General features: G+C 43.4%; 1 protein-coding gene across 13 annotated transcripts in view; it reads right to left on the bottom strand.

The window, feature by feature from the left end:
* Window positions 1-12,055, bottom strand: part of LOC143283876 (chromosome-associated kinesin KIF4A-like) — a 178,649-nt gene that overhangs the window by 29,492 nt on the left and 137,102 nt on the right. For all 13 annotated transcript variants that reach the window (XM_076590258.1, XM_076590263.1, XM_076590262.1 and 10 more), the window contains 5 exons: window positions 10,991-11,094; window positions 9,026-9,170; window positions 5,233-5,343; window positions 4,406-4,489; window positions 1,668-1,784 (listed from right to left, as the gene is read on the bottom strand). In XM_076590258.1, the coding sequence (XP_076446373.1) occupies window positions 1,668-1,784; window positions 4,406-4,489; window positions 5,233-5,343; window positions 9,026-9,170; window positions 10,991-11,094 (561 nt within the window). The remainder of the gene's footprint in view (window positions 1-1,667; window positions 1,785-4,405; window positions 4,490-5,232; window positions 5,344-9,025; window positions 9,171-10,990; window positions 11,095-12,055) is intronic.

Genomic DNA, 12,055 nt, shown 5'->3' with positions numbered 1-12,055 from the left:
GAAACACGAGGTCACGTCGTCTTTGAAAAGAACCTACCTTCTGGTCGGCCAAACTCAGTGGAAAGCGGCTTTTAGAATTTTCGGATTTCCGAACACATCTCAACAAAATAAACTGTTAATGATTTGGAAATACAGCTAAACTCACTCCAGATGAATAGTTTTCTCCCTTGCTTTCCCCTGCTGACAACCCATTTGTTAGGGAAAAAAACACAAAAAATACAAAACACAAAGTAACTGAATGAAACTCGCTGTACTTGACCCACTGACCCCTCTTCTCACATCGTGTGTATACTCACCCGTCTCCCTCTCTTCACAGCCCTCAGATGCTGAGTCACTGTCAGTACCTTCTTGCTGCTAGTCTTTACTGCAGATACTTTATTCAACGTCTTCATCATCCTCAGCGATGTCGAAACCTTCAGTTTGAAGCATTTCAATCACTTCAGCAGCAGTAAAAAGCAGCTGTCAAGATCTAGTTTGCTCCAAAAATTTCCACTTGCATCGCCATTTTCAATCCGTATGCAGATTACCTTGTCATGTGGGGGTACCAAGGTCAACGGCTGGCCAGTGAGTGTATAGTTACGGAACCTCACAAAGAAACTTTCCATTCGACCCTTGACACGTTCGCAATGCCCGGTGTTACTGCGATTTTTATGCTACCCCATGAGGAAAACATGGACAAAATTGTAATTGTCGAAACCGCTATAGCATTCCGTCGTCCGGAACGCTACCTTACGTCAGGAGTGCTATAGTGTTCCATCATCCAGAGTCAGTTAATTCGGGAGACTTACAACCTGTTACTGGTATGACTGTGAAGATTTTTTTTCATACTATGTTTAAGCCAATTTGGTATTTTCCAGAGAAAATGGCAATGTTAAAGTTTACCACGGACACACAGACACACAGACAACTAAACACTGGGTTAAAACATAGACTCACTTGTTTACACAAGTAAGTCAAAAATGAACATGTTATCTACAAGTGAGAGACAGACAGACAGACAGTCATGTGCGAATGGTAAAGATATAATGTGGAAAAACACAAGGATCTGTGTGTGAATGGTAAAATCATAATGGAAAAAGACACAAAATTGTGTGTGAACTGTGTGTGAAAGGTAAAGTTACATTATGGAAAAATGCAGAGGGAGACATAATAAGGAAGACCATACACTAAAAAGATAAAAAGAAATAAAGAAAAAAAAAGTACAGTGTGCATCAATGTATAATCATGCACAGAAAAAAAATAAACAGAAAATGTTTATTACGCAGCTGAGAAGTGCCTGAGCTTTTATAACAGAACATCTTTCAGTGCCTGAACTTTACCCACTGATTAGAATGACACTCTTTGTTGTGGTTACAAATTGTGACAGGAGTCAAACAGTGTTTAAACAGACCACAAACCACCAACGGTTCTCTCTTTAGCTTCAGAACTATTTCAAGATGTTTTATCTTCAAACACAAAATAGGCGGTTTTTCAATGCACATGACGATAAAAGCAGTTACATTCATGAAACCATCCACACACACATGCACACTCATTTGTGTTGCATTTATCTTCTGATCCTTTTCCAATAACTTTCCCATGCCTTCAAATACAAAAATATGTGTAGGCAACTTAAGGCTTGCAGACGCACAAGCACACACACACAATTCCATTTTGTTAAAACGTACCCTGACACGACTGGCAACAGATGTGGTGTCAGACTGGTCTGCCTTGGCAGCACGCTCGTTGGCCACAGCTTTCTGTCGAAGGAGTGCCTCCTTCAGGCGTCTGTTGGCTGCTGCCGCCTGAACCACAACACACACACAACACACACTTCACAAGCTTTCTATGGTGTGTTGGCTGCTGCCGCCTGAACCACAACACACACACATCACACACTTCATAGCTTTCTATGGTGTGTTGGCTGCTGCCGCCTGAACCACAACACACACACATCACACACTTCACAAGCTTTCTATCGTGTGTTGGCTGCTGCCACCTGAACCAAAACACACACACATCACACACTTCACAAGCTTTCTATCGTGTGTTGGCTGCTGCCGCCTGAACCACAACACACACATCACACACTTCATAGCTTTCTGTGGTGTGTTGGCTGCTGCCGCCTGAACCACAACACACACACATCACACACTTCACAAGCTTTCTATCATGTGTTGGCTGCTGCCGCCTGAACCACAACACACACACATCACACACTTCATAGCTTTCTGTGGTGTGTTGGCTGCTGCCGCCTGAACCACAACACACACACATCACACACTTCATAGCTTTCTGTGGTGTGTTGGCTGCTGCCGCCTGAACCACAACACACACACATCACACACTTCACAAGCTTTCTATCGTGTGTTGGCTGCTGCCGCCTGAACCACAACACACACACAACACACGCTTCACAAGCTTTCTATCGTGTGTTGGCTCCTGCCGCCTGAACCACAACACACACACTTCACAACAGCAGCACTGGTATCAGAGAAGGCAAAGGTTACAAAGAAAGTCAGTTTTCTTGGACATGTGATGCTCACTTCACATTAACCCCTAGGCTGCCTATACGACGAGATAACTCGTCATGGCAAGCATGTATGCTTTGCTGCCACAATGACAAGACAACTCGTCATTGAAATATTCTGACTTTTCCCTGCTTTGCATTCAGTTCATTGACAAAAATGCTGGTAGCTTCAGCTTGGGGAATCTTTCTAGATTCTATTCATAGAAACACCATCAACGTTATGATGCAGTCCTTTATTTGAACGTTCTGGTTGGGTTACTGCCGCAGTGTTTGCCTGGCTCCTCTCCTCGCTCGCTCAACAAAATGTCGGACTGATGCCATGCTCAAGACATGTGATCATGGTGAACTAAATCAACGGATGCTCAGAAAGAGCGTAAATTCAAAGAAGACAGTGATGAATATTTATAGGACAATTTGATAGAAAATAAAGGGAGCAATCAAGAGAGTGGCCAAGATACGACTATCATTGAGTGATGCCGGCTGTACAGTCGTAGCAGTTGACAGACCAACCGAATTATTAGCAAGACATAGTGTGGGCAATTTTCTTCGCACTCAGCCAACATGGTCTGATGAGAACTGGAGAAAGTGACCATGTGAGAGGGGTGAAGAGGAGGAGGTTGGAGACTGAGGGGGTGTGGCCTCACATCCATATTATCACTTGGAAAAAGTCACAATGCATTGTGTATCTATCTCTTTTTCAATTTTTTTTTTTTTTTGTGGTTGTTCTAGTATGATTTTGTGTGTGCAGGTATCCATTTGTCCAGAAAATATATTTTAGCGCAAATTACCTGACTAATGTTTGTAATGAACAAGTTGAAAATGTGACCAAAAAAACCCCACTGATTTCAAAACTACAGCATGTCACTAAAAATATATAAAATGGGAAAATATCATGTGTTTTGTGTTCTTTATTCATTTACCTTTCAGAAAATATATACTTTTATGGGTCTTTCTCCAATAACAAAGAACACAGAATTTTTTTAAAATTTGTACACGTTTTTTGTGAAAAAAAACCTGGCAAATAGATTTCCCTTAAATCTTATTTTCCTGGCAGCGAAAGGGTTAAATGCGAGGATGGCATTTCATGTCCCTGTCTCTCATGCAGCTCCCTGCAAAAGTCACAAAATCAGGGCTGGCAATCAGGATTTAGAAGAGTGTAACAGTCAAAACTTACACAACACATCAACCTTATGAGATACTGACTCTTTAGTTGAAAATGCAATAGCTTTACCAACTTGAAAATAAGCCCAGACATCCCTGGTATCATACCATGCCATACAATTTTCACCAAGACATAAAAAAGGCCAATATACACAACACATTATTGTACACAAAATGTACACATCAATGGGGGCTTATAATCACATATCCTAGGTACAAAAATAATGCAACACACCGACTTTACCCACTCACACAATCTATCTATCCATCTATGTATCCGTCTATATATCTGTATACATATATAATCACAGAAGTGTTCTACCAAAAATTATCAAAGGAACAGCTGCATGCTGTCCACAACTAACTTGCCTTAAACTGGAGTTTTGTACAAAAACATCTGAACCCATTCACATCTTCATAAAGTGAGAGAGAAAGTGAGTGAAAGTTTGTGAGCTGAGTGAATGAGAGAGAAAGACTCTGTGTGTGTGTGTGTGTGTGTGTGTGTGTGTGTGTGTGTGTGTGTGTGTGTGTGTGTGTGTGTGTGTCTCTGTGTGTGTGTGTGTGTGTGTGTGTGTGCTGTGTGTGTACTGCGTGTGTGCTGTGTGCGTGTGCGTGTGTGTGCGGGTGCGTGTGCGCGTGTGTGCTGTGCGTGTGTGTGCGTGTGTGTGTGCATGGGTGTGCATGTGAGCGATGAAAAGCTGAGTCAGTAACGCTGCACAAATGGCACTGTCTGACCTCCTCCACTTTGCGTTTCAGGACGTTCTTCTGTTTCTCACTGGTCTGCTGCAGTTTTGCCAGTTCTGCCTGTCGTTTCCGATCCTGATGGAAAAAGTGGGACACTTTAACACTGCACTGTACATAATTTGAAAGGCAAGAAAAAAAGCCCTGCTGCTACAGGTAATCCCCTTTCCCCTGTGTGTGAAGAGCAGGACATGGAAACAAATGACATTCATTAGGATTTTCTCACTGTCTTTAAGTGTCTCACAAAAACCATCAGCTCCATTTTTGCAATGATACCATTCCTCAGAATGTTTCGAAAGGCAGGTAAATCACCTCAAATCATCTGTCTGGCTAATGAAAGGAAGTGTTTAACACCAAGACACAATATGAAAACAGTCCCTAACAAAGCTGACCAACACCATATTAACTAGCAGCAGTTCTGCACTGTTTTATAACTTTTTTTTTCTTTTTATTAACATTTGTTATGTAAATAATGTGGAACACATACAGTTAGATGCTGACCTTAATTATAACAACTTGCAAACACACAGACATGTACAGTCTGAATACCACTGTCAAAAAGAGCCCACAATAAAAGATATGTGTCTGGTTTGTCTCAGTAGACAGCAAGTTAATGAACATTAAGAACACAGGATCCTACCACTCCTTTCTCCATGTCACACAGAACAAAACTAGAAATTTTTTATATGATTACAATAAACAGACAACATAAAAAAAAGTATACTGATAATAAAAAGAAAGACAAAATCACTATTATCATCTTTATCACATTTACAAGTGAAGCAAGTCAGACATGTGTCCAGTAAAAACCAGACAGTCACCTTTTGCATGAGTTGCAGCACTTCCTTGTCTTTCTGTTGTTTCCATTTACGCCACTGGTCGCCCTCCTCCTTCATCTGCTTCATCAGCTTCACACGCTGCTGCTTCAAGGCCTGCCACACAACACATCACCTTTCTATACACTGTACACCTGCCACACACCACCTCACCTTTCTATACACTGTACACCTGCCACACAACACCTCACCTTTCTATACACTGTACACCTGCCACACACCACCTCACCTTTCTATACACTGTACACCTGCCACACAACACCTCACCTTTCTATACACTGTACACCTGCCACACAACACCTCACCTTTCTATACACTGTACACCTGCCACACACCACCTCACCTTTCTATACACTGTACACCTGCCACACAACACCTCACCTTTCTATACACTGAACACCTGCCACACAACACCTCACCTTCCTACACACTGTGCACCTGCCACACACCTCACCTTCCTACACACTGTGCACCTGCCACACACCTCACCTTTCTACACACTGTACACCTGCCACACAACACCTCACCTTTCTATACACTGTACACCTGCCACACAACACCTCAACACCTCACCTTTCTATACACTGTACACCTGCCACACACCTCACCTTTCTATACACTGTACACCTGCCACACAACACCTCACCTTTCTACACACTGTACACCTGCCACACAACACCTCACCTTTCTACACACTGTACATCTGCCACACAACACCTCACCTTTCTATACACTGTACACCTGCCACACAACACCTCACCTTTCTACACACTGTACATCTGCCACACACCTCACCTTTCTACCTTTCTATACACTGTACACCTGCCACACAACACCTCACCTTTCTACACACTGTACATCTGCCACACAACACCTCACCTTTCTATACACTGTACACCTGCCACACAACACCTCACCTTTCTACACACTGTACACCTGCCACACAACACCTCACCTTTCTATACACTGTACACCTGCCACACAACACCTCACCTTTCTATACACTGTACACCTGCCACACAACACCTCACCTTTCTACACACTGTACATCTGCCACACACCTCACTTTTCTATACACTGTACACCTGCCACACACCTCACCTTTCTATACACTGTACACCTGCCACACAACACATCACCTTTCTATACACTGTACACCTGCCACACAACACATCACCTTTCTATACACTGTACACCTGCCACACAACACCTCACCTTTCTATACACTGTACACCTGCCACACAACACCTCACTTTTCTACACACTGTACATCTGCCACACACCTCACCTTTCTATACACTGTACACCTGCCACACAACACCTCACCTTTCTATACACTGTACACCTGCCACACACCTCACCTTTCTATACACTGTACACCTGCCACACAACACCTCACCTTTCTATACACTGTACACCTGCCACACAACACCTCACTTTTCACTTTTCAAGGAGGCGGCACTGCCTTTGCACAAATCTGTACACTACGCATCTGCTAGGCAGATGCCTGACCAGCAACACAACCCAACATGCTAAGTCAGGCCTTGACTGCATGCATATGTGTAAAAAAAATAAAAAAAATTATGTACCTATCAGAGTGAATTCAGAATTTTGCCAGAGGACAACACATTTTCGTTGCCTGGGGTTCTTTTTCTGGGATCCTAGCGTATGTTGCACACAGGACCTCCGTTTATTGTCTCACCCGAATGACTAGACGCTCAGTTGTATTTCCCAGTCAAACTTGAGAGAAAGGGCACAGCTGGGATTTGAATCCAGACCCTCACAGACACTGTCTTCAAGGACTAAAAGAAGCAAGACAGGCGTCATCAGCCAAAGTGTTGGACGATGTGTACAATGCACAGGCACAGACCATGACTTCACAGTTGAGACCGTGTTTAACATATCATTTTCTATAGCATATGAATACATACTCAGTTACAGTGAAACATGAACACACAATGTGTACAACACAGACACCACAAGTGTCTGGAACACACTTGAACACACACTATAATTTCACAGGTGAGGCCTTGTTTAATGCACCATTTTCTATAACGCATGAATACATATCTAGTTCCAGTCAAATATTAACAAAGTTTCAGTATTCCAGTTTCAGCTTCTCAAGGTGTCAATGCGTCCAGACAAATCCATATACACTACACTATACAACTAGGCCGATACCTGACAGCAGCATAGCCCAACAAGCTAGTCAGGCCTTGAGTGCATGTGCCCAACACACAGACACACAATGTGCGCAACACACAGACACACAATGTGCGCAACACACAGACACACAAGAACACACAATGTGCGCAACACACAGACACACAAGAACACACAATGTGCCCAACACACAGACACACAATGTGCCCAACACACAGACACACAAGAACACACAATGTGCCCAACACACAGACACACAATGTGCCCAACACACAAACAGACAAGAACACACAATGTGCCCAACACAGACACACAAGAACACAATGTGCCCAACACACAGACACACAATGTGCCCAACACACAGACACACAAGAACACACATGTACCCAACACACAGACACACAATGTGCCCAACACACAGACACACAAGAACACACAATGTGCCCAACACACAGACACACAATGTACCCAACACACAGACACTCAATGTGCCTAACACACAGACACTCAATGTGCCCAACACACAGACACACAATGTACCCAACACACAGACACACAATGTGCCCAACACACAGACACTCAATGTGCCTAACACACAGACACTCAATGTGCCCAACACACAGACACACAAGAACACACAATGTGCCCAACACACAGACACACAAGAACACACAATGTGCCCAACACACAGACACACAATGTACCCAACACACAGACATACAATGTGCCTAACACACAGATACACAAGAATGCACAATGTGCCTAACACACAGACACACAAGAACGTACAATGTGCCTAACACACAGACACACAGACATACAATGTGCCTAACACACAGACACACAAGAACGTACAATGTGCCTAACACACAAGAACATACAATGTGCCCAACACACAGACACACAAGAACATACAATGTGCCTAACACACAGACACACAAGGACACACACAAACACTCAATGTGTCCAACACACAGACAGACAAGGACAAAGACACACAATTTGCCCAGCACAGACACACAATGTGCCCAACACACAGACACACAATGTGCCCAACACACAGACACACAATGTGCCCAACACAGACACACAATGTGCCCAACACAGACACACAATGTGCCCAACACACAGACACACAAGGACACACACAAACAGTCAATGTGTCCAACACACAGACAGACAAGGACACACAATGTGCCCAACACAGACACACAATGTGCCCAACACAGACACACAATGTGCCCAACACAAAGACACACAAGGACACACACAAACAGTCAATGTGTCCAACACACAGACACACAAGGACACACAATGTGCCCAACACAGACACACAAGGACACACAATGTGCCCTACACAGACACACAATGTGCCCAACACAGACACACAATGTGCCTAACACACAGACACACAAGGACACACACAAACAGTCAATGTGTCCAACACACAGACAGACAAGGACACACAATGTGCCCAACACAGACACACAAGGACACACAATGTGCCCAACACAGACACACAATGTGCCCAACACAGACACACAAGGACACACAATGTGCCCAACACACAAGGACACACAATGTGCCCAACACACAGACACACAAGAACACACACCAAGATTTCAGAGTTGAGGTGGTTGACTTGTTTCTGTGACTGCTCCTTCAGCTTCACAGTCTTTGCCTGTTCCGCTATCTTGCGCTTCAGGCTGGACATCTCTGTCTCCAGCTCTTGCAGTCGTTTCCGGCGCTGCTCACTGACCCTGCAACCAGGCCATGAGATGACTCAAGTGTCTAATAACCACACCATGGGATGGCTGAGGTGTCAGATAAACACAACATGGGATGGCTGAAATGTCTAATAACCACGCCATGGAATGGCTGAGGTGTCTGATAAACACAACATGGAATGGCTGAAATGTCTTAATAACCACATCATGGGATGGCTGAAATGTCTAATAACCACATTGTGGGATGGCTGAAGTGTCTAATGACCACAGCACGGAGTGGCTGAAGTATCTAAAAACCATGTCATGGGATGGCTGAAGTGTCTAATGACCACACTATATATCCTGGAGTTTACTAAGCAGTGTTGTTGCATAAATCATACATTGCTCTTGTGTTGTTGATGTCATGAGTGTGTAATGTTGTACATTCATGATCAGATTGTGCTGAAAGTATTGATAAATGCATTTATTATTTGAAAAAAGCAATTTGTGATGCAGCACGCAAAAACAGGGCTAAAGTCACAGCCAACTATTCTTAGCTACGCACAAAAACACTTTATTGGGGTCAAAATAATGAAAATCAAGATATGTTGATAAGTATTTAAGCATAAAACTGCCTGGAACTGTAGCATTTTTAATGTTTTCAGGTGCATGCACTGTTGGTATGGCTGTACACATTGGTCACCATAACAATGACTCACTCTTCGGTGTCATCAACACTAGAGCCCGGGTCAAGTAGAGACAGGCGACATTTATTTACATCGGCATGTCCGTTAGTGCAAGGCATGCTGGGAAGGGCAACAAACCTGTCTGTGCAAGCTCAACTTCAAGGTTAATTAGATGTTATGCTATAGTTTGAGATTTGGCAAAATGAATTAACAGCATGCATAAAAGTCCAAGGATTTTCTCACATACATGCATATTTCTGAAGTGTTTTAAAGTCCAACAGGGTTGATAAGAAATACTTCAACAATAAAACTTTCTGCTTGACTGTTCTTGTCGTCTTGCTGCTTGTAGGTCCCCACATGAACCTCTTTTCAAATAATAATCTACAGAAGTAGTGCATACAATATTTGATAATTGATTTTTTTTTTTTTTTTTTTTTTCTCCCTAATCCCGCTTCCCCCGTCCCGCCTCTCACACACACCCTTCCAATATTATGTTTTTTCTTTCTCCAATCACTGACACCCACCCTCTCCATTTTAGATTTTGTACTCTATCTTTTCCACATTCTGTTCTCTCTCTGTCTGTCCGTCTGTCTGTCTGTCTGTCTGTCTCTCTCTTCCTTTCTTAGTCCCCTCCCTGAAAAAGAGAGGGGGTAAAAATGGCCCAGAGGATATAAACTGGCCTAGGCCAAACTATACCCCGGGTATGATGTAGCCCAGGCTAGATTATACTGGGGTAAACTCTGGCCTAGGCCAGTTCTTACAGGGGTAAACTCTGGCCTAGGCCAGTTCTTACAGGTGTAAACTCTGGCCAGGGTAAGAAGATCTGGCCTGTGACACCGGTTTCGTGTGTTGCGTCACATTTATCAAAAGTATGTCTTGTTTTGCTCATAAAATTTGCAAGCCCAAAACAGTCTGCTGTACTTGTAATGAGCACCTGCTAAACTGTCCAATATCTGAGAGCCTGGTGAAACAGCTCAGTACAACAGCCATTTACAGTCAGACTGACTGATGCTGCAGTGACAGCACTGGCATGAAACAAGTACAACACAAGCAGAGCAGTCCAAACAAAGTACAACTGACAGCACTGGCATGAAACAAGTACAACACAAGCAGTCCAAACAAAGTACAACTGACAGCACTGGCATGAAACAAGTACAACACAAGCAGTCCAAACAAAGTACAACTTACTTGCTGGTGTTGTCGGTGGTGTGTGTGTCAGTCAGCATCACAGACAGTTCTTCCTTCTCCTTCTGCAGCTGGGCAACTTTGCTCTGCCACTCCTTCATCATCGTCTGAGCACACACATCCACAATGCAGACATGCATCTCTACACACACATCCACAATGCAGACATGTATCATCACTACACACACATCCACAATGCAGACATGTATCATCTCTACACACACATCCACAATGCAGACATGTACCATCTCTACACACACATCCAAAGTGCAGACATGTATCATCACTACACACACATCCACAATGCAGACATGCATCTCTACACACACATCCACAATGCAGACATGCATCATCACTACACACACATCCACAATGCAGACATGTATCATCTCTACACATACATCCACAATGCAGACATGTATCATCACTACACACACATCCACAATGCAGACATGCATCTCTACACACACATCCACAATGCAGACATGTATCATCACTACACACACATCCACAATGCAGACATGTATCATCACTACACACACATCCACAATGCAGACATGCATCTCTACACACACATCCACAATGCAGACATGTATCATCACTACACACACATCCACAGTGCAGACATGTATCATCACTACACACACATCCACAATGCAGACATGTATCATCTCTACACACACATCCACAATGCAGACATGTATCATCTCTACACACACATCCACAGTGCAGACATGTATCATCTCTACACATACATCCACAATGCAGACATGTATCATCTCTACACATACATCCACAATGCAGACACGTATCATCACTACACACACATCCGCAATGCAGACATGTATCATCTCTACACACACATCCACAATGCAGACATGTATCATCTCTACACACACATCCACAATGCAGACATGTATCATCTCTACACACACATCCACAATGCAGACATGTATCATCTCTACACACACATCCACAATGCAGACATGTATCATCTCTACACACACATCCACAATGCAGACATGCATCACTACACACACATCCACAACGCAGACATGTATCATCTCT

The sequence above is a fragment of the Babylonia areolata genome, chromosome 7 (genome assembly GCF_041734735.1).
Source record: "Babylonia areolata isolate BAREFJ2019XMU chromosome 7, ASM4173473v1, whole genome shotgun sequence".
NCBI classification, from domain to species: Eukaryota; Metazoa; Mollusca; class Gastropoda; order Neogastropoda; family Buccinidae; genus Babylonia; species Babylonia areolata.
This window is presented reverse-complemented; position numbering and strand designations above follow the sequence as displayed.